Source organism: Salvelinus namaycush, chromosome 21 (assembly GCF_016432855.1).
Source record: "Salvelinus namaycush isolate Seneca chromosome 21, SaNama_1.0, whole genome shotgun sequence".
NCBI classification, from domain to species: Eukaryota; Metazoa; Chordata; class Actinopteri; order Salmoniformes; family Salmonidae; genus Salvelinus; species Salvelinus namaycush.
In genome coordinates this window covers 49,734,902-49,759,254 of record NC_052327.1, presented here as the reverse complement: position 1 = coordinate 49,759,254, position 24,353 = coordinate 49,734,902, and the positions used below count along the sequence as shown (strand labels likewise).

The following is a 24,353-nucleotide window of genomic DNA, read 5'->3' as shown; positions in this document are numbered from 1 at the left end:
AGACCGCGTAGTCGGGGCTGGATCTCGCACGTTAGCGTGAGAGCAACAACAAAATAGTGTGTGGTCCCAATGTTTCTGAATACGTAACGGGTGAAGTAGATAGATGTATGGTTAATATTGATTGAGATCAAATTCTGTAAAAAAAATATATATGTAAAATGTATTTTTTTGCACAATGCTGAGCCAGTGCAGGGCACTTATTGAGATGGGATCTCAGCACCATCCTGAAAGGCCATGAGGCTCACAGTCCTGTCAGATAAACCAAATTCCTCTGGTAGGTATGGTCATCATACTGGCCGCTATTGTGATTATTCAGCAAGGTAGAACCTAGATGGAATCTGAAATATAGGCTACCTATGTACACTGAACAAAAATATAAATTCAACATGTAATGCGTTGGTTTCACAACCCAGATATGTGTTTACATCCCTGTTAATAGGCATTTCTCCTTTGCAAAAATAATCAAATCACCTGACAGGTGTGGCATATCAAGAAGCTGATTAAACAGCATGATCAGTACACAGATGCACCTTGCGCTGGGGACAATAAAAGGCCACTTTAAAATGTGCAGTTTTGTCACACAACACTATGCCACAGATGTCTCAAGTTTTGAGGGAGCGTGCAATTGGCATGTTGACTGCAGGAATGTCCACCAGACCTGTTGCCAGATAATTGAATGTTCATTCCTCTACCATAAGCCGCCTCCAGCGTTATTTTAGAGCATTTGGCAATACCTGCAACCGGACTGACAACCACAGACCACGTGTAACCACGCCACCCCAGAACCACCACAACCGGCGGGATAGTCTGAGGCCAGCCACCCGGACAGCTGATGAAACTGGGTTTGCACAACCTTTCAGAAACTGTCTCAGGGAAGTTCAATTGCGTGCTCGTCGTCCTCACCAGGGTCTTGACCCAACTGCAGTTTGGCGTCGTTAACCGACTTCAGTGGGCAAATGCACACCTTTGATGGCCACTGACACGCTAGAGAAGTGTGCTCTTCACGGATGAATCCCGGTTTCTACTGTACCGGGCAGATGGCAGACAGCATGTAGGGAGTCATGTGGGTGAGCGGTTTGCTGATGTCAATGTTGTGAACAGAGTGCCCCATGGTGGCGGTGGGGCTATGGTTTGGGCAGGCATAAGCTACGGACAACGAACACCATTGCATTTTATTGATGGCAATTTGAATGCACAGAGATACCGTGACGAGATCTTGAGTCCCATTGTCGTGCCGTTCATCCGCTGCCATCACCTCATGTTTCAGCATGATAATGCACGGCCCCATATCACAAGAATCTGTAAACAATTCCTGGAAGCTGAAAATGTCCAACTTTTTCCATGGCCTGCATACACAGGCCACAATCAACAGCCTGATCAACTCTATGTGAAGGAAATGTGCCCCGCTGCATGAGGCAAATAGTGATCACACCAGATACTGACTGGTTTTCTGATCCACGCCCCTACTTTTATTTAAAGGTATCTGTGACCAACAGATGCATATCTGTATTCCCAGCCATGTGAAATCCATAGATTAGGGCCTAATGAATTTATTTAAATTGACTGATTTCCTTATATGAACTGTAACTCAGTAAAATCTTTGAAATTGTTGCATGTTGCGTTTATATTTTTGTTCAGTGTAGAATTATTATTATAGGACTACAGTAATTCTCATGATGGAGGATTGTTGTCATTATTTTAATGAACAATACAAATGTTAATTTATATATTTCTCTTTATTTAACCTTTGTCTTCCAAACACCTGAAACATAGCAATAGAACAAATCATAATTAATTCTATGCTATGAACAAGCATGCAAGTGAACACTTTGCGTCCATTCTAAAGGGGTCAGTGTAGACCTACTGTACACGGAGTGTACAAAACATTAAGAACACCTTCCCCTAAGAACAACCCTCTGAATGGCACAAGCATTTACAAGCATTTCGCTACACCTGCAATATCATCTGCTAAACATGTGTATGCGACCAATAACATTTGATTTGATTTTGGCACACATGCCTTATATTCAATTAAACAATTTCCTTCCAAGTGTAACGGATGTGAAATGGCTAGCTAGTTAGCGGTGGTGCGCGCTAATAGCATTTCAATCGGTTACGTCACTCGCTTTGAGACCTTGAAGTAGTGGTTCCCCTTGCTCTGCAAGGGCCGCGGCTTTTGTGGAGCGATGGGTAACAATGCTTCGTGGGTGACTGTTGTTGATGTGCAGAGGGTCCCTGGTTCGCGCCCGGGTCGGGGCGAGGGGACGGACTAAAGTTAAACTGTTACACAACCAGTCTCTCAACATGTTCTTTCACTAGTGTGGTGGGTTTGACAATCATAGCAACCGACCTTAATGAACAAATAAATAGGTAGAAATCAGGTGTCTTCACACCCCCTCAACTACAGTGAGAATTTGGGCTGAGTGATTAACCGACCTGCCATTCATTTTTTTGTTTTCAAACAACTAATTGACCAAGGTCCGTTCAATTATTTGAATTGCATTTCGTTAGATCAAGCCCAAACTGTGCGATGTAGTAGGGATTTGCAGTTTCTAACAGGCCAATATTCGACAAAGTTTAGCACAGAAAACGTGGTAATTAACTACAATGACCATAATCCATTGCGTGCCTACTTGTCCAGTCTGAGACTGAGAGAAGAGACTGAAGAACATACAATCAAGAGGGTCTCTACCTGAAAATACATGACCTAAGATTGATAGTGGTATTCAGCATTCATAAAAGTATGCCTTATTTACCTTGAAGAACTACTAAAATATAGATTTTGTCATGAGATAATGACTTGGAATTGAATAATATTTATCGAATAAGCCTAAAACAAATGTAATATACACAACATAAATATTTTATTAAATTTAAGTTAATAAGTGATAAGCAGTAATGGACAGTCACTACCATCATGGGACTTTAATTAATTGTTTTATTCTGTGTTGTTACAGCATTCAACCCACATAATGCACAGTGCTTTTCATGTCTAAAAAAATTATCGAAATCGAAAACCAGGATAATCTTTAAAAAACAAAAAACCTTAGAGCTGAAATATCATTAGGTGTCAATCATTTTATCTGATATTCCACACTATAATGAACAGTCCTATATCAAAAGAAAGCTGTCGTCATTCAATGCAGTTCTTCAATCTTGTCAACAGATGTTAGTAAACCCCTTTATTCTTCCTATATATGGAACAAAAATATAAACTCAACATGCAACAATTTCAAAAAATTTACTGAGTTACGGTTCAGTCAATTGAAATAAATAAATGAGGCCTTAATCTATGGATTTTACATGACTGGGCAGGAGAGCCGCCATGGGTGGGCCTGGAAGAATTTTGCTACACTCGCATTAACATCTGCTAACCATGTGTATGTGACAAATAAAAATTTGATTTGATTTGGAAGGGCATTTGCCCATGCACTGGGGAGCCAGGTCCAGCCTAATCAGAAATTAGTTTTTCCCCACAAAAGGGTTTTATTACAGACAGAAATACTCCTCAGTTTCATCAGCTGTCCGGATGGTTGGTCTCAGACGATCCCGCAGGTGAAGAAGCCGGATACGGAGGTCCTGAGCTGGCGTGGTTACACGTAGGCTGCAGTTGTGAGGCCGGTTGGACGTACTGCCAAATTCTCTAAATTGATGTTGGAGGCGGCTTATGGTAAAGAAATTCTCTGGCAACAGCTCTGGTGGACATTCCTGCAGTCAGCATGCCAATTGCACGTTCCCTCAAAACTTGAGACATCTGTGATATTGTGTTGTGTGACAAAACTGCATATTTTAGAGTGGCCTTTTATTATCTCCGCATCAGGTGCCCCTGTGGTAATGATCATGCTGTTTAATCATCAGCTTCTTGATAATCCATCCACCTGACAGGTGTGGCATATCCTGGCAAAGGAGAAATGTTCACTTAACAGGGATGTAAACAAATGTGTGCACAACATTTTAGAGAAATAAGCTTTTTTTTGGTGTGTTTATAGAAAAAATTCTGGGATTTTTTTATTTCAGCTCATGAAACACTTGACATGCTGCATTTATATATTTCTGTTCAGGATAATAAGCCAAGGTGTAATCATTGGAGCCTGTGTGCCTCTCTCTCTCTCTGTTCATCCAATCATTGACATAACTGCCCACGCCCTCAGGAGAAGGTTCAAAAAGTTCAAGGCAGGACAGCCAATGCGATTGAGATCTCTCTCTCGCCCTCGAGCAAGGCACTGAACCCTGATAGCTCCTGCAAGTCACTATGGGTAACAGTGTTTGCTAAATGACTCAAATGTAATAAACAGTTGGACGTTCTCCAAATAACAGCTAATGAACAACTTAAGAGATTCCTCCGCTACACTACTACCTTTCCTGAATTTGTTTCCCGTCAGCGCTATAGGTTCAACTCAAAAGCTCATTTACTCAAGAAAGGAAAATGGACTATGTTTATCAGACATCCTTGAGACCAACTAGGAGTCAGAGTCATATGTAGTTTTAATATAGGTCTGTAACTTTTTCCCGGACTTCTCCCACTCACTCCTTGATACTCTGAATTTCCGTCTGTGACGGAAAACTACGTCACGTTGTCTCATGAAGTCTACATCAATGGTTGGTAGCTCTAATAGTTATAATATAAAGCCTTGACTGAAATGCAATTACTGTTAGCACACAAGAGAAAGTAGTTAGGACCGATACACTCAATACGTTAATCCACCAGTCAGAAAATGGGGAATATATTTTAAAAAACTCACTCAGACACAAGATGCAACAAAAACTGTTTATCCATCAGTGAAAGATAAAAAAAATAATATAAAAACACAACAAAAAAATTCCCTAAAAGTCATTACTTATCATGGAGACAACAGTTTCCTGAACGATCATATAACATTACTCTCCATCTGCTCATAGCATGTACATATAGACTGTATACAGTGCCTTTGGAAAGTATTCAGACCCCTTGACTTTTTCCACATTTTGTGACGTTACAGCCTTATTCTAAAATGGATTAAATAAATACAAATCCTCAATCTACACACAATTTCCCATAATGACAAAGTGAAAACAGGTTTTTAAAAATGTTTGCAAATGTATATATATATATATATATATTATATATATATAAAAAAGCTGAAATACATTCACATAAGAATTTAGACCCTTTGCTATGAGACTCGAAATTGAGCTCAGGTGCATCCTGTTTCCATTGATCATCCTTGAGATGTTTCTACAACTTGATTGGAGTCCACCTGTGGTAAATTCAATTGACTGGACATGATTTGGAAAAGCACACACCTGTCTATATAAGGTCCCACAGTTGACAGTGCATCAGAGCAACAAAACAAAAAACAAGCCATGAGGTTGAAGGAATTGTCCATAAAGCTCCGAGACAGGATTGTGATGAGGCACAGATCTGGGGAAGGATACCAAAACATTTCTGCAGCATTGAAGGTCCCCAAAAACACAATGGCCTCCATCATTCATAAATGGAAGAAGTTTGGAACCACCAAGACTCTTGTTAGAGCTGGCCGCCTGGCCAAACTCAGCAATCGGGCGAGAAGGACCTTGGTCAGGGAAGTGACCAAGAACCCGATGGTCACTCTGACAGAGCTCCAGAGTTCTTCTGTGGAGATGGGAGAACCTTCCAGAAAGATAAGCATCTCTGCAGCACTCCACCTATCAGGCCTTTATGGTAGAGTGGCCAGACGAAAGCCACTCCTCAGTAAAAGGCACATGCCAGCCCTCTTGGAGTTTGCCAAAAGGACCCTCAGACCATGAGAAACAAGATTCTCTGGTCTTATGAAACCAAGATTGAACTCTTTGGCCTGAATGCCAAGCATCACATCTGTAGGAAACCTGGCACCATCCCTACGGTGAAGCATGGTGGTGGCAGCATAATGCTGTGGGGATGTTTTTCAGCAGCAGGGACTGGGAAACAACGACCCTAAGCACACAGACAAGACAACGCAGGAGTGGCTTCGGGACAAGTCTCTGAATGTCGAGTGGCCCAGCCAGAGCCCTGACTTGAACCCGATCTAACATCTCCGGAGAGACCTGAAAATAGCTGTGCAGCAACGCTCCCCATCCAACCTGACAGAGCTGGAGAGGATCTGCAGAGAACAATGGGAGAAACACCCCAAATACAGGTGTGCCAAGCTTGTAGCTTCATCCCCAAGAAGTCTCGACGCTGTAATCGCTGCCAAAGATGCTTCAACAAAGTACAGAGTAAAGGGTGTGAATAATTATGGAAATGTGATATTTCAGTTTATTTTAATAAATATGCAAACATTCCTAATAACCTGTTTTTTTTGCTTTGTCATTACAGGCTATTGTGAGTACATGAGATTTTTTTCTTTGTAATCCATACAAATGCACTGGATACCTGTGTTTTATTTATCCATGGCAACGTTATTAATATTTACCTCATTTCAAGTCATTGATATATCTCTACTTATGTTATTATAGTACAGAATACATATTAAAAACACATACAGAAGGGAACCAGGGTAGATCATGGTCAATGAGAAATGTCTTTCAAAAGCTGTGGAAACAACATATCCAACAACAACATGGAAGATTGAATATAGCCGACTGTCAAAAGGACTACAGTTCTGGTCACAGGGTGTGTCCCTGAAATGGAACCCTATTGTCTATATAGTGCCTTACTTCAGACCAGGTCTGCATTTGAAATGGCACCCTATATAGTGCATGAGAAGTAGTTCACTATCGGGAATGGGCTTTGGTTAAAAGTAGTGCACTACATAGGGAATAGGTGCCATTTGAGAGATAAAAAAAAATCTACAGAGCATTGTAAATGGTAAGCTTGGACACATTTGTATTTAACATCAATTACCACACATACTGTTATGTGACTTTATGTACACAACATTGCACACGGTCTTATCTTGACTCACGAATTCACCAAAACCACACCTATTGACTCACTACACACAGAAACGTTGTTTTGTTCTGTTGCACGTACTAGAATTAAACAGTAAAGAACCAAGGCTTCTGTCAACCTAACAGAGCATTGTTACTACAGATGGACATGGTTAAGGATTGTAGCCTGGTTAAACCAGACACTCACCACTAACACTGGTGAAACGTAAATGACATCCGTTCAGATGCCAGGCTAAAGAGATTATAGTCTACAGGATAGGTTACACTATGTGATTTTTTTTTCTGGTGCAATATTAATTCATTACAACACAATCTATCATCTGGGTGGTGCCTATATATCAATTTACAAACATACACGGGCTTCTCTGATGTTCATCATTTTATGATCACAAGTTGATCTGTAAATTCACGTTTACGTTGCTCCAGTGCATGTGAAAGTGAATGCAGCAAGTACTGAGGTTGAAATTCCAGTTTTAGTGAATGGTTCTATGTGCCTCGAATAAAACACATTAGAAGCCTCTACAAACATATAATACCAACAACCAGAGAGACAAAGAACTGAGCTGCATTCACACACATCATAGAAAATATACAGGGAAAGGCAGGTCTGTACAAACCCCCCCCACCCCAAAAAAATTGAGAAATATTTAAAAAGAAAATCATATTGAATATCATCACACAAATCAGACAAGACAAATCACAGGATTTTGAAATAACTGTCGTTCATGTACACATTCACATTTGTTTCAAGTCTAATACTGTATACACATTTTTGTAATATCTATTCATCAAATAATTTTTCATTTAAGAGTTATTGAGGCTAAAGACAAAGGCTAGATAGTTATTTTCTTACATTTTCAGTTCATAAAATGAGATATGTGTCAACAATATTATATTTTTTATATACCATTTCACATCTATACTCATGGGTTCTGATTAGACGGAGTACACCTACGACCTGGAAGTTACGTTTTCGTAGCAGGTTAGGTTAATTTACACAGCAGGTTAGGAGACTTAGGTTATGGTTAGGAGGAAAAGGGTTAGGATTAGCTAAAATGCTCTCCTAACCTGCAACGAAAAGTCCCTTCCGGTTGTAGCTGTACTCCCTCTAGTCATAACCACACTCATGTACTAACGTTGACAACCACATTTTGCTTTCGCTCGTCAAGGTTACAATCCACCATTACCCAGAGCAAAACGGATTGTTATGACGTCACTGATGACACCATTACAACCAACTTTGCCCCCTGGGTAATATGGTCATTTCTTTGTTGTTGTTGCATTCTCTTCACAGGGTTCACTTTAGGATTAGTGAGAGGATTGACCAATGGGAATAAACGTTCATAACATCTACTAAAAGCAAATACAATATCTTCAAATGGGGGAAGACTACATTTACAACTTAATTCTTAACTGGGTTAGTTGCCATACTTACTTGGAATGTTCCATCCTATGCAAACCTGAACACTGTACGTGTGTGTTTTAAATGACTTGTTATTATCAAACACCTATTCTTTGTTTTACTGATAGTCAATAGCATAATGACTGTAAAAAAAAAAACTCCCCGTAACCTGAAATGTAAAATGGTAAGGAACTAGTAGACACTTCTAACATGGCTTTGCTATGACTTGTGACTGGAGATGAAGAAGCCAACAGCAGTCTGGTATTTCCACTCTAGGCAATGCTAGCCAAAGACTGACATGTAGCTATTACCTATCCAGCAACTAGGTAAGATCTAAACACACAGACTAGAAATAGACTTCTATTGTATTTCTATCCATTTCTATGTCTAAAACAAGGTAGATGGATATCACACCTTTCCTGAGAATCTAAATACAATTCAACATGGACAAAATTGCGCTAATCGTTTTTTAAATACGATTAAAATAAGATTTTTCCTGCATTTTTTTGTCATGTCCACGTGGCCAGACTGTATCCTTTATAATAATACAGCACTGCAAAAACAAGTATAGACTGTTTCTCAAAAACAAGACATCACAATCCTACTAGTTTCTGCTAAGCTCCTTCCATAAAATAAAACATCTTTCCAAAAGCAATGACAGATCACTCACTAAACCCATAATATTTTCTGAAACATGGCATTGGCTCTAGTAAGACTGTGTTATAATCTTTTATTCAAAGCGAATCAGAATTACGGGGCAGTGCGAGTGTCTGTCTGGCACATGGAAGCAGAGAAATTCAGCTTGCGTGGACAATGTGTAATAATAACTATGTGCATGGTTAAAGTGTTGGTCCATCCTAGGGGATAGATGTGGGAGTTCAGTAAAACATATTATTCCTACACTTAGGGGAACCTTTTGAAGCAAAATCAAAACATTACATCATATTCTGAATTGCACCCTAAATTGTGAATTTTGTTCTCATTTGATGATCATCTCTTTTCATCTCTCGGTCTGTCCCTCACCTACCCTGTGTGGCTCCGTTTTATCCCTCATGCCAACTGACAATTCCATAAGGAGTTGACGAGAAATAGACTGGCACCCTGGCTCTCTCTCACCCTCTCCTCCACCCTGGCTATATCTCACCTCCCTCTCACCCTCCCCTCCACCCTGGCTATATATCTTGCACCCCTTTCACACTCCCCCCATCTCCCACCCTCACCCTCTCCTCCACCCTGGCTATATCTCCCCCCCCTCTCCTCCACCCTGGCTATATCTCCTCCCCCTCTCCTCCATCCAGGCTATATCTCCTCCCCCTCTCCTCCATCCAGGCTATATCTCCTCCCCCTCTCCTCCACCCTGGCTATATCTCCTCCACCCTGGCTATATCTCCTCCCCCTCTCCTCCATCCAGGCTATATCTCCTCCCCCTCTCCTCCACCCTGGCTATATCTCCTCCACCCTGGCTATATCTCCTCCCCCTCTCCTCCATCCAGGCTATATCTCCTCCCCCTCTCCCCCTCTCCTCCACCCTTGCTATATCTCCTCCATCCAGGCTATATCTCCTCCCCCTCTCCTCCACCCTGGCTATATCTCCTCCCCCTCTCCTCCACCCTGGCTATATCTCCTCCCCCTCTCCTCCACCCTGGCTATATCTCCTCCCCCTATCCTCCATCCAGCCTATATCTCCTCCCCCTATCCTCCATCCAGCCTATATCTCCTCCCCCTCTCCTCCACCCCTCCACCCTGGCTATATCTCCAACCCCCTCTCCTCCACCCCTCCACCCTGGCTATATCTCCAACCCCCTCTCCTCCACCCTGGCTATATCTCCTCCCCCTCTCCTCCACCCTGGCTATATCTCACCCCCCCTCCACCCTGGCTATATCTCAACCCCCTCTCACACTCCCCCATCTCCCACCCTGACACTCTCCTCCACCCTGCCCTACATGCCCGGGTCGTCGTAGTTGTAGGTGGGTGCCTGTGAGTACTGGGGTTGTTGCTGCTGCATGGCTCCCTGCGCCACCCCCACAGCAGCCTGCTGCGCTGCCTGCTGGACGTGAGGGTTCTTCCAGGCCCCGGTGGTCCACTCCTCCTGGGCTTTACTCATACTGCCCCCAGTGCCACGGTACATGTTGTGCACCTGGAGAGAGTCAGAGAGATGGTATTAGATTGAGTTATATTACTGTAGCTAGTGTGTGAGAGAGACATACAGAATACTGGCCCGGTGCCACTGTACATGTTGTCAGGGAGACATGATGTGTGAGTTAAATTACTGCAAGTCATACAGAGGTCTTGAGAATGAATACGGTCTTTTCTCTCCTAGACAAAAACATATTTTTTGTTGATGTGTCTTCTCACTTTTGTTTATTTCACTTGCTTTGGCAATGTAAACATGTGTCCCATGCCAATAAAGCCCTTTCAATTGAACTGAATTGAGAGAGCGAGCAAGAAAGTCAAACAGAGAACAGAGAGAAAGAGGACTGTCCTTCGGTGCAACGGTACATGTTTTGCACGTGGAGAGAGAGAAAGTGTGAGAGACATACAGACACACAGTCAGGTCCAAAATTATCGGCACCCTTGATAAAGATGAGAAAAAAAACTATAAAATAAATAATGAAAATACTGATCTGAAATGGAAACTCATATTTTATACAATTGCTCAGAGAAATAGATTTTGTTTAACTAGTTAAACAACAACAGAAAGAATTAATTAAATAAAAAAATAGGGCAAAAACATTGCCACCCCTGTACCCCAGAACCCTCCCCTTGGTACCCCAGAACCCTCCCCTTGGTACCCCAGAACCCTCCCCTTGGTACCCCAGAACCCTCCCCTTGGTAGGATAACAACACTGCACTTTTTCTAAAATGTTTTATGAGTTGGAGAACACATTGGGAGGGATTTAGACCATTCTTCCATACATAATCTTTCCAGATCCTTGATATCCTTTGTCTGCGCTTATGGACTGCCCTCTTTAATTCAAGCCACCTGTTTTCAATGGGGTTCAATCATGGCTGGGAGACTGAGATGGTTATTGCAAAATGTTGATTTTGTGGTCAATTAACCATTTCTTTGTGGATCTTGATGTGTGCTCGGGGTTATTGTCTTACTGGAAGATCCACTTGTGGCCAAGTTTCAACCTCCTAGCAAAGGCAACCAGGGTTTTTAAATGTCCTAATACTGTGTAAAGTTCATGATGCCGTCGACCTTAACCTGAGCCCCAGGACGGAAGCAAAATAGCCCCATAACAGCAAAGATTTATTACCTTATTTTACAGTACATAGAGGGTATTTTCTTCCCCACTACTGGTGTGTGTGTGTGTGTGGCCAAACACCTCTATTTTCATATAATTTGACCATATAAATGCCAATACTTTTGGACCAGACTGTATATAATACTGGCCCCAGTGTCACGGTACATGTTGTGGACCTGGAGAGAGTCAGGGAGAGATTGAGATGATGTTAGAGATTCATATTACTGCTCGTCAAACAAAAAAAAGGTAAAAAAGTCAGATCAGGCAACAACAAAAAATATATCTTCAACGGCCCCATCGTCTCTGGTTGTGGACCTGCATGAGTCAGAGATATTTATGGATTCATTTTTTATTATTTTTAACTGGGGCATATTAACTAACATTTCAGTGTTCAAACATCAATGAGGGGTTAAATGTGCCCGAGTTCGCAAAAGGGATTATTTTTAACCGCCAGTCCCTGAGACTTTGTGAGTCATATTACAGCCAAGTCAAACTGAGGTCACCAAGAAATAAATACTGTCTTTGCTCTAAATAAGATCTGATCTCCTGTTACTATAGCAGCTCATCAGATTTTTTTCTAGAGCGCATGGTCAGAGGGCCCGGAACATAATTGCAAATAATTAGTAGACTGCAAATTGACCACAAGAAGGCCAAACAGATATAATATGACTAAAACATAATCAATACTTACATGTGTATACAATCAAATACAGTATATCTCTATTATGCGTGGGAATACTTTGTTACAGATTTCCTAAATTTTAAAATCACTTGGAGCTGATTTGCTGGTATTTTTAGTCTTTTATGTCCAATGACAAAAAAAATAATAATAAATTGTATCAAATTTTTAGGCTCAGAAAAAACTTGGGGGACCAATAAAAAATTCGTCCCGCAAGGCCGCCAGTTGGGAAACCCTGACATACAGTAACACGATCCACACATAGTTACTAGAGTTGCATTATACTGTAGTCAGAGTGAAAAAAGTGCTTGGTTGTGCTGAAGTGTATATTGTACCTTGGTGAGCCCGGTGAAGGAGAGGACAGCCATGGCAGTGAACATGATGGTGGGGATCAGCATGACAACAGCAGAGCCTATATTGGTGCTAAAGAAGGTGATGGTAGCCAGCCAGCCACTGGAGGAAAGAAGGAGAAGAAGAAACACGTGGAGGACTGTTCTAAGGCAGGGTTCCCTAATGCTAACAATACTATTAAACTGTAGGCCAATGGCCGACAACCAGGTCAATCAATCAAATAGTTTAGCCCTTTTTACATCAACTGTTGTCACAAAATGGTTAACAGTAACCCAGCCTAGACCCCATTAAAGAGCAGCGACATTGGCAAGGAAAAGCTCCCTAGAAGGAAGAAACCAGGGACCAGACTCAAAGGCCATTCCTTTCACAGCCAATAGGCACGACTTTCGCCAACAATTTAAAACGCTGGTGTTTTAATAGGCTATTTCAAGTTTTTTTCCACTGACGTTTTGACCACCAGTGTAGGGCTAGACGGTATACTGTATTTTCCTATATACACCGGTATTGATGCATGGACCGGTTTGGGTTTTACTTTAACTTCTATAACGGTATTTGAATGTTTGGTTTGTTAAATGTGATACGCCGTGTGTAACGTTCATTTTTATAGTTTACTCCGCTACTTGAGTCATCCCTCCCCTCTCTCTCTCTCTCCACGCCGCTTCCACACAGACCTAGTCCCACCCCCCGTCACTCAGAGAACATTTGTTGTTGCTTGACCACGAGACACTGTCGTTCAGTCTGCATGGTCATGCAACAATGTTGTTACCAATTTGATCTTAATATAAATCCACAAGCGTTCTATAATTATAATATTAGTTTGTGTTTCTTACATCTGCAAACAGCTAGTTTGTATTTTCTTAGCAAGTTAAGCTAAATCGCGTTAGCCACTAATGCTAATCCTAATACAAGTACTGAGTCAGAGCAAACGTAGCTAGCTAATACAACCTGATACCAGTACTGATGAAGGCTTAAATCAGCATGTTGTTTGTTTTCTAATTCAAAGAGGAATAGGAAAAGCATGAATATGTTGGCTATATGAATAAAGATTTAATGTAGCCAAAGATTATAGGGTCCCCTAGAAAACACGGAACATCACTTTGGTTCCTACCCTGTCATAATAACTAATCCATGGCATTTTCATTTGTTGTCATGTCAAACAGCACTGTATTCAAAGTGCCCACTATTATTTATATTCTAACTATAGAATTATAATAAACATTCTATTTCCATGATTCCAAAAGTTCACCCAAGTGTTTTGATCTAAATCGCAATTTCAACATTTGGTTGTAGGAAATTATTTTAGGTTGAAGTTGAATTGAACAGTATAAAACAATCAGAATGGAGAAAGACCCATTGAAATAATTTAGAATATGTGTGTTGCCACTGTAGGGCCACGACTACTCATGAAGCAAATTTAGAACTTTTATGAATCAAAAACATAAAATACCGTCAAATACCGTCAAAATGTTTCAAAAAAATACCATATATGATATTTTGCCCATATCGCCCAGCCCTACGTCGATGGCCTTCATCAGACTGAACCAGGCTCCATCCTTACCAGACGCCCCAGCCTGGGATGCCTATACACTGAATGATGCTGATCACCACCTGGGCCATGAACACGAAGAAGAATGCCATGAAGTTGAACGAGCTGTCAGTCCTAAAAGGGGGGGGGGGGAGAAGAGAAGTAAATCTAGTCAGAAATCCAGGATTTAAGCTACTGTGGAAATGGTTTACTGTACCTTGACTGGCGTCCTCTCTGCCTCATGATAACGTAACACAGGGTCAAAAGTGGAATCCAGATGTATGAGCTATGCTTGTTGCCCCATCACCTTCTCATTATACATGTACTGTACGTTAACTTGACTCACTTCTCTCTGCCTCATCCATGACAGTATAACGTAACATAAGGGTGCGTGCGTTGAGTAAGACAGAACGGTGTTCAACATTTATTTCAACGGAATCGGTACTGTTACTGAACGACCAAACTTTGGCAAAATGTTGAACCGAACTGAACGCACCCCAAGTGTCAGAAAGAAGGATGTACTTACTTGAAGGCCTTGTAGATGGGTCTGAACCAGCACACGTAGGAACAGGGGGTGAACAGGATGAGCCACAGAATGGCCATGCCAAAGTTAGTGGCTCCGCCCCCGCCGCACATCCACGCCAGGCAGCCAATCAGATTGACCGCCAAGGTGGCACTGTTAACTGTAACAATAACCGGTGGGGGAAAAAAGGTTAAATAACTATATTAAATGGTCGACCTTGCATTATTTGAACTGCTGCAGCATTGGTCATGTTCATTAGAGCATGCAATGGAACTGGAAAACAAACAGCACGGTCTGTTATTGGATGATTAATCTAGCAAAGTAAAGTTTAATTGGTTACTTCAGATTTGTATGGGAGTCTGCAGAGACATTAATGGTAGCTTTATGTATGGGAGTCTGCAGAGACATTAACGGTAGCTTTATGTATGGGAGTCTACAGAGCCAGTAGCTTTATGTATGGGAGTCTACAGAGCCAGTAACTTTATGTATGGGAGTCTACAGAGCCAGTAACAGTAACTTTATGTATGGGAGTCTACAGAGCCAGTAGCTTTATGTATGGGAGTCTACAGAGACAGTAGCTTTATGTATGGGAGTCTACAGAGCCAGTAGCTTTATGTATGGGAGTCTACAGAGCCAGTAGCTTTATGTATGGGAGTCTACAGAGCCAGTAGCTTTATGTATGGGAGTCTACAGAGCCAGTAGCTTTATGTATGGGAGTCTACAGAGCCAGTAGCTTTATGTATGGGAGTCTACAGAGCCAGTAGCTTTATGTATGGGAGTCTACAGAGCCAGTAACGGTAACTTTATGTATGGGAGTCTACAGAGACAGTAACAGTAGCTTTATGTATGGGAGTCTACAGAGCCAGTAGCTTTATGTATGGGAGTCTACAGAGCCAGTAGCTTTATGTATGGGAGTCTACAGAGCCAGTAACGGTAGCTTTATGTATGGGAGTCTACAGAGCCAGTAGCTTTATGTATGGGAGTCTACAGAGCCAGTAACGGTAACTTTATGTATGGGAGTCTACAGAGCCAGTAACGGTAGCTTTATGTATGGGAGTCTACAGAGCCAGTAGCTTTATGTATGGGAGTCTACAGAGCCAGTAGCTTTATGTATGGGAGTCTACAGAGCCAGTAACGGTAGCTTTATGTATGGGAGTCTACAGAGCCAGTAGCTTTATGTATGGGAGTCTACAGAGCCAGTAACGGTAACTTTATGTATGGGAGTCTACAGAGACAGTAACAGTAGCTTTATGTATGGGAGTCTACAGAGCCAGTAACAGTAGCTTTATGTATGGGAGTCTACAGAGCCAGTAACGGTAGCTTTATGTATGGGAGTCTACAGAGCCAGTAGCTTTATGTATGGGAGTCTACAGAGCCAGTAACGGTAACTTTATGTATGGGAGTCTACAGAGCCAGTAACAGTAGCTTTATGGTTTAGAATCTGAGATATAAAGGAAAGCTCTCTATGACCAAGTTATGGTCTGCTTCTTAAAATGTTTTTTTTAACCTTTATTTAACCTTTATTTAACGAGGCAAGTCAATAAATAACAATATAGGGGGTATCATTTGGGACTTTCTACAACTAAAGCAATCAGCTATCCATTCAACACATAATACACTGACTAGTAGGCTAAGAGGCACAAACTAATCATTACCTATTTCTATATTTAGACTTACTTTTATATTCCCCCCCGGCCTAAATGATAATGAAATGAAAATTACAAATGAAAAAGGTATACAATCATCCATATATAAAAGCTTACGATTTAACTATTAGCTTCATGTTCAGTTATTGTTGTCAGGTTAATGGTATAGAGATGGGAGGCTTTAAACTAGTGGAATATGATTGTGATGAAAAAATACAAAACATTATTATTGGATGGATGCCTAAATGTCACAAACCAGCTATACCAGCCTTCCTGCTACTGTATACCCGCGTTTCCCCATATTATTTTGGGTACAAAACACAAACACACACAGGTGATGTTAAAAGGAAGGCCAAACAGTAGCAGATGAGACACTTAACAGTTTACCGGTATGTCGTCCACTTTAGTGATCTACACATTAAATACAGTATGTAAATGGATTTGTTAAGAGTGAGCCAGTGGTGCCCGGTACAGAGTATGTACCGGCACCTCTAATTTTCTACCGGCATCTTTTTGAAGAATATTAGCTGTGATACATGATGGTATTTTAAATATAAAGACTACCTTTTGAACATTTGAAGCTGGTTTCCCACACCCAAATTCAGCCAAGTTCAGGACCGGACCTAAAAGCATTCTCAACGGAAAATGGCATATAAGAACTAGTTTTGCTATATCTATGTCTGGGAAACCAGCCCAGATGCCTCAGTCTCTCATCACAGGGTGTCTTCCAAATGTCACCCTGTTCCCTATATATATGTACACTACTTAGTTTGGACCAGAAACCCTTAGTTTGGACCAGAAACCCTATGTGCCCTGGTTAAAAGTAGTGCACAACAAAGCAATAAGGGTGCCATTTGAGATCAGCCACACTCACAGATCCATAGGTAGTACAGCTTCTTGCACATGGAACGGTGTACATCTGGGATCTCGTTAAAATCCTGATAGAAACATGGCTTCAGAGGGATGAAGCGAGGCAGGGGAGGGAAGTTGTTTTCTGTGAAAAAAAATGAAAAAAGGACAAAGCTATCATGTTGATGTTACTGGTAATTCCCTTTTAATAGTTAGATCTTGAATGAAAACAATATATATTTTGGGTTAAAGTACAAGACAACATTTGTACTTGATTAATAAAATATTACTGTTAAGCAATGTGCACTCATACTACAATTATATGATAATAACATGCTTATAACTAATAACTATACCTTTAAAAAATGTCATAATTCAATACACACAGAAGTCACACTAACACAATATCTCTACTATGATGACATCATTGTATGAATGAGATAATTAAATTCAGTTATAACCTACCTGCCATTACGATTGGATCTGTCCCTCCAGTCGAAAATAAATATGATCCAAACCCAATTGCCTTGGAAATTAAAACTGAAAAGAATATGAAGTTGTATTAATCAATGTATAATATCATATGTTTTTGGCTATCTATCATAAAAGCTATAAATTACCTTCAGATTCAATCCAGAAACAAATTGGCTATACAATGTTGTTGCCTAAGTCATATGAAATGTCGATATGGCTATGAAAAACATTGAGCGGCCAATGCATGAGGAGGTACCTGTGAAATGACACCAAAACAGTCTGTCCCAGTGTGCTTTGCGCTCACATATAGCTAGCCCACCAGCCCCACTGCTACAGTTGTGAGCTATAATTTTAATAACGTTTTTTATTCTTTTTTTTTTTACTCCAAACTCATGTCGGGAAAAGAATAAACTGAAACGAATCTACGCCTGTTCTGATAAAAACCTTAGGGCATTTAGCCTCGGGGGATGCCTTCCTTGACCACACCCTCCTTGCTTTGCTCCTGGCCTGCCCTGCCTCTTCCACCAATCCATTTGTTTTTTATGGACAGAAAAGAGCAGAAGCTATGAGCTGTCCGATCAGGTCCATTGTTTACTGAGGTGGCGTACTGCTACAATATGAGATTACAATGTAATGTGCAGCACTGCATGAAAAGCAACATTTCTGGGTGAAATCGGATCTGCTATATTCCCGTGAAATTTAAGGTGGTCTGTCGTGGGTGGGAATTTCCCAATTTGATTGTGGACTCCTGTAGACTTCTGCGCATCCGTGATATGGTAATTGTGTGATAGTCAATTCCCAATTATGCATTAATACGTTTCTGGAAATATCCGGACCGTGCACGTAAAGTAAATTCTCAAATGCCACAGGCGCGTACCTCTCAAACTCATGTGTTGGAAGAGAAGCCCAGTGAAAAGAAGCCAACTTTCCATGTATCCATTGTTTATCTAACCTGTGATGAGTTTTCTAGTATTTTTTATGTATAATAAGTGTTTTGACCGAGTGAAAAACAAGTGAGATTCTCATTCATAAGAGTGTAGCCAAACTAAGCTGGCTAACCCTGTATGTAAATTAATGAGAACAAGATGGTGTCTCAGATTATTTTAAATTTCTGTTATAATGTATGTACATACAAACACTAATGATATTTTCTAAGTTTACTTTATGAAATTTGTATCTAACCGTTGCATACTAAGTGCTAACATTATCTAGCTCAGCGCTAGGCTTTTAGCTTATATTGTAGTTAGCTAGCTGTTTGTGGGTTTTTGTTATATTTAATACAATGGCCTATAATTTTCTTGTATTGTTGTACAAACTGTTGTTGCCCATACAATGCATGGGTGTATATATATATTGGTTTTGCAAAGCACCATCTTTATTGATAAATTAGCTGACACTAGCTAGGTAACTAGCGAGCCCGGTTCAAACCCTGATGCATCATACCTAGTACGACATAAATTTTTGCAAAGGCAATTAGCTAGTAAAGTAGATTCTTCTAGAGATTGTGTAAATGTTACAACTCAATTCAACAAAGATAACACTTTTGCATTCTCTCTGAAGAGTGGGAATATGAATATGCATGACTTGAGATTTATGCATTTGTTTACTGTGTTCTATTGGGTCTAGATGCACGGTGTAGAGTGCTTGCAGAGGATGAGACACATTTGGAGAGAAGTTAATGTGGACCGATGAGGAGGATGGCCTGCAAAACGGCAATCCAGTGTGGTTCGTCAAGCCCCCCCCTACTTCCGGAGTGAGGTGCTCATTGAACTTAGTCAAGAACAACAGAGCCCCTTGGAAAGGGAACAGAGCCCCTTGGAAAGGGAACAGAGCTACTTGGAAAGGGAACAGAGCTACTTGGAAAGGGAACAGAGCTACTTGGAAAGGGAACAGAGCTACTTGGAAAGGGAACAGAGCTACTTGGAAAGGGAACAGAGCCCCTTGGAGAGGGAACAGAGCCCCTTGGAAAGGGAACAGAGCTACTTGGAAAGGGAACAGAGCTACTTGGAAAGGGAACAGAGCTACTTGGAAAGGGAACAGAGCCCCTTGGAAAGGGAACAGAGCCCCTTGGAAAGGGAACAGAGCTACTTGGAGAGGGAACAGAGCCCCTTGGAGAGGGAACAGAGCCCCTTGGAAAGGGAACAGAGCTACTTGGAAAGGGAACAGAGCTACTTGGCGAACCACACCACACGGATCATGTCTGGGGAGTTTTCAACAAGGCAACCTATATCCCACAGACCCCTCAAATATCAACACTATAGCTACCCCAATGGAGGCTCACCCTGGACCAAGCTGGATGACTCCTGTCAGTAGTGTGTTTAAAAAAATACATTTTTTAAAACACTTTTGTTGATCCTTGAATTTTGAATAGGCTCGTTCATATTCCTCTATATGAGGTATACCCCCTTTAACCCATGTAAGCAGGTAAGTACCTCATTCAAAATTCAAAGATGAATTTTAAAAAGTGTTTTTAAAAGAATCGAGCAGAGTACTGGTAGGAGTAATCCAGTTTAGCCTAGTCTCCATGGAGGTTACTTTAGTTTCAGGCCCCGTTGAGCCTATGCAGATGCTATTACCCACTTTCTCCTGCTTAACTGAAACGAATTGTCATCCTTCAAGAAGTGTATTTGTGTGTTTTATTGAAGAAACTAAGAGTTGTTTTAGTATAACGAGGTCGTGAGGTGCTGGAAAAACCTTGATAGTGGTGCTTGAATTTTATTTCTGAAAAGGTGTCGGAACCCTGATGAGTGATAATAAAAAATTATGAAAAGTAATTCCATTCATTAAATTCAGTCCTAATTCACTCATTCTTTTAATAATGAATCGTTTTTTTTGTTAATGTACCAGTGACAGCTACACAGGCAAGCTACCAATGACTAGCATTAGCTTTCAGTGTGGGGGGGGGGGGGGTAAGCATGTGCAACCTCATGTGCAGCCTTAAGCAAGCGCATGGCCATTTTCTGACATTTATGGGAGAGACGTGGGCGTACGTGGACAGAGATGTATTGCAACTGATGTCAAAGGCACTGGAATTACAAGATGTGTCCAGGTAAGTGGATGTGTCTGGACCGATTCACTGAACCGTTGACGGACATACTGTATAGTGTTATCGGAGATTTACGGGACCAAACAACGTTGGACACGTGCCTGTGTAACGGATGTGAAATGGCTAGCTAGTTAGCGGGTACGCGCTACTAGCGTTTCAATCAGTTACATCACTTGCTCTGAAACCTAGAAGTAGTGTTGCACCTTGCTCTGCACCTTGCTCTCAGTTGTTGATGTGTGCAGAGGGTCCCTTGTTCGCGCCCGTGTCGGGGCGAGGGGACGGTTTAAAGTTATACTGTTACACCTGCTAATTTGCGGGAAAACAATACGTTTTTACGGACTTCTGCACTGGAGTGTTCGACCCGTAAATGTGCATTTTCATGCAGTGACATGTTACTTCAATGATGCATGATGACAAGCCTTTTAAAAATACGACCCATACTTTAAATGGAGAGATACAGTGTATTCGGAAAGTACTCAAATCCCTTGACTTTTTCACATTTTGTTACGTTACAGCCTTATTCTAAAAATGGATGAAATTGTTTTTTCCCCCTCATCAATCTACACACAATACCACATAATGACATCACAATACACCATAATGAAAAAGCAAAAACAGAAGAAGAAAAAAAACGAAATATCACATTTACATTAGTATTCAGACCCTTTACTTTGTAGAAGCATCGTTGGCAGAGATTACAGCCTCGAGTCTTCTTGGGTATGACTCTACAAGCTTGGCACACCTGTATTTGGGGAATTTCTCCCATTGTTCTCTGCAGACCCTCTCAAGCTCTGTCAGGTTGGATGAGGAGCGTCGCTGCACAGCTATTTTTAGGTCTCTCCAGAGATGTTCGATCGGGTTCAAGTCCGGGCTCTGGCTGGGCCACTCAAGGACATTCAGAGACTTGTCCCGAAGCTACTCCTGCGTTGTCTTGGCTGTGTGCTTATGTTGTTCTGTTGGAAGGTGAACCTTTGCCCCAGTCTGAGGTCCTGAGCGCTCTGGAGCAGGTTTTCATCAAGGATCTCTGTACTTTGCTCCGTTCATCTTTCCCTCGATCATGACTAGTCTCCCAGTCCTTGACTCTCCACCATGCTTCACCGTAGGGATGGTACCAGGTTTCCTACAGACGTGGCGCTTGGCATTCAGGCCAAAGAGTTCAATCTTGGTTTCATCAGACCAGAGAATCTTGTTTCTCATGGTCTGAGAGTCTTTAGGTGTCTTTTGACAAACTCCAAGCGGGCTGTCATGTGCTTTTCACGGAGGAGTGGCTTCCGCCTGGCCACTCTCCCATAAAGGCCTGATAGGTGGAGTGCTGCAGAGATGCTTGTCTTTCTGGAAGGTTCTCCCATCTCCACAAAGGAACGCTAGAGCTCTGTGACCATCGGGTTCTTGGTCACCTCCCTGACTAAGGCCCTTCTCCCCCGATTGCTCAGTTTGGCCGGGCGGCCAGCTCTAGGAAGAGTCTTGGTGGCTCAACTTTTTCAATGTAAGAATTATGGAGGCCACTGTGTTCTTGGGGACCTTCAATGCTGCAGAAATGTTTTGATGCCCTTCCCCAGATCTGTGCCTCGACACAATCCTGTCTCGGAGCTCTACGGACAATTCCTTCGACCTCATGGCTTGGTTTTTGCTCTGACATGTGAGACCTTCTATAGACAGGTGTGTGCCTTTCCAAATCATGTCCAATCAATTAAATTTACCACAGGTGGACTCCAAGTTGTAGAAACATCAAGGATGATTCATGGAAACAGGATGCACCTGAGCTCAAGTCTCATAGCAAAAGGTCTGAATACTTATGTAAATAAGATAAACAAAAACCTGTTTTCGCTTTGTCATTATTGGGTAGTGTGTAGATTGATGAGGTATACAATTTATTTAATCCATTTTAGAATAAGTCAGAAACATAACAAAATGTGGAAAGAGTAAAGGGGACTGAATAATTTCCGAATGCACTGTACATTGTAGTCTACATAAGATCATTTAAAAAAATGTTTTAATAAAACTTGACAGTGTGATGAAGAATATTTGCAGCTCTCTCAATCATATTTTGACGACTGAAATAACATTTTGTCAAATCAAATCAATCAAATCAATTTATATAGCCCTTATTACATCAGCTGATATCTCAAAGTGCTGTACAGAAACCCAGCCTAAAACCCCAAACAGCAAGCAATGCAGGTGTAGAAGCACGGTGGCTAGGAAAAACTTGTCCCATTCAAAATGTGTCATGTCCATCACAGAGGTTGAGTCTGTATGGATGAAGGGCATTTTCCCAGCATATATTTTTGCACCAAATAATACCACCATATTGATAATAAACGATGTTTTGAAACCACGAATCTATGCAATATGATATGTTTTTTTTCTTCTACCAATTCAGATTTGTTATTCATTTTAAAGGATGGGCAGGATACAGAATGCCGCCGTTTGTATGCTACAATTGCATCGTGATGAACACTACTGTCAATGGAGAAGCAGCGCCCTTCAGAGGAGTAGAGCCTAGCCTACGACATGATAAGGTATTTTTCAGCTGGACTCAATAAAACACGTCAAACGTTTGTACCTTTCTTGCCGCATTTACATTATATTTATGCACAGATCATTCTGTAAATCTGTAATTTGCTCAATCGTGTAACTGAAACAGAATGAATGAATAGAATGGAAATAACACGATATGGATTCGTTAGAATGGTTTTATTTCTTACCTCCTTTTGTTTCCCCCACAAACCAGCAATGCTGTTACTATGCAACGTCTGTCAATTTCATTCTATGACGATGTTCTTCACGAAACACAATAATAGGCGCTTGTTAAATTAATCGAGAGACCGAAAAATTCTATATTCGACTAAATCAGAAATGTCTTCACCCACCGACAGCTTGGGAGTAGAACGCAATCACGTGACGTCACGTTTCTCCTCGCTCTCTTTTTACGCACGTACCGGTTGTACTAGGAATGGTTTGAGTAAACGGATTTGTTGCTGGCCAGAACCGATCAACCGTTTACTAGTACAGAGTTTCTTTCTAAACCACACTGTAAAAATGTTTTATATGACTCCAATAAAAGTGTAAGTACCCAGTAAAATACTACTTGAGTGAAAGTCTAAAAGTATATGGTTTTAAATGTAGTTAAGTAGCAAGTGTGGAAAAAGTCCATTCGCAGGAATGCCCCCCCCCCCCGACCATCCCAGTGGTTTCTGTTTTTAAGGATAAAATAAATTGAATAGAGCTTGAAGAATTTTAAAATGAATAATGTGCAAATATTGTACAATCCAGGTGTGCAAAGCTCTTATAGACATACCCAGAAAGACTCACATCTGTAAGGGAAGTCCCCCCCCAATTGTACAAAATAACATGGCAAGTTATTGGCACCGAGCGGACCATATACACGATGGACAAATACACTATTTCTGGCGGTGTTTCATCCAAAGTTGATGGCAAATGCCATGCTGTAAATGAGCTGTGTAACACTCCAAAATTCCTATAGTGGGCGACTGTGTTCTATCTAAATTTTTCATAGGCCTTTTGTAACGCAAGTCAAGACCCAAGAGTAACATTTTGAGATTTTGAAAGTTTTGGCAAAAACTTATCACCCCCTTAAAAAAGTGCTTTCTGGACCGTTTTTCGAAATTCTTTCGAGTTTTATGTCAATTACACATGTGTAAGAACTATATGAAAATACTTTTTTCAAATTTTATTAACATAATTTTTTTTGAAATTTTAT

General features: G+C 41.2%; 1 protein-coding gene across 1 annotated transcript; it reads right to left on the bottom strand.

The window, feature by feature from the left end:
* Positions 1 to 10,223: 10,223 nt before the first annotated feature.
* LOC120066773 (secretory carrier-associated membrane protein 5) lies at positions 10,224 to 23,505 on the bottom strand. Its single transcript, XM_039018240.1, has 7 exons — positions 23,338 to 23,505; positions 17,578 to 17,652; positions 17,138 to 17,257; positions 14,621 to 14,777; positions 14,128 to 14,229; positions 12,554 to 12,671; positions 10,224 to 10,428 (listed from the first exon to the last, which is right to left on the bottom strand). The coding sequence occupies exons 2-7, from the start codon at positions 17,582 to 17,584 to the stop codon at positions 10,231 to 10,233; spliced, it is 702 nt and encodes a 233-aa protein (XP_038874168.1). The 5' UTR covers positions 17,585 to 17,652; positions 23,338 to 23,505; the 3' UTR covers positions 10,224 to 10,230.
* Positions 23,506 to 24,353: the final 848 nt, after the last annotated feature.

Excerpts from the sequence above, each read along its gene's own strand:
- LOC120066773 (XM_039018240.1), bottom strand. Across the intron at positions 14,778-17,137 it reads GCTGTACTACCTATGGATCT|TTAACAGTGCCACCTTGGCG; the intron begins GTGAGTGTGGCT and ends TTATTGTTACAG. Across the intron at positions 10,429-12,553 it reads CCTTCACCGGGCTCACCAAG|GTGCACAACATGTACCGTGG; the intron begins GTACAATATACA and ends GACTCTCTCCAG.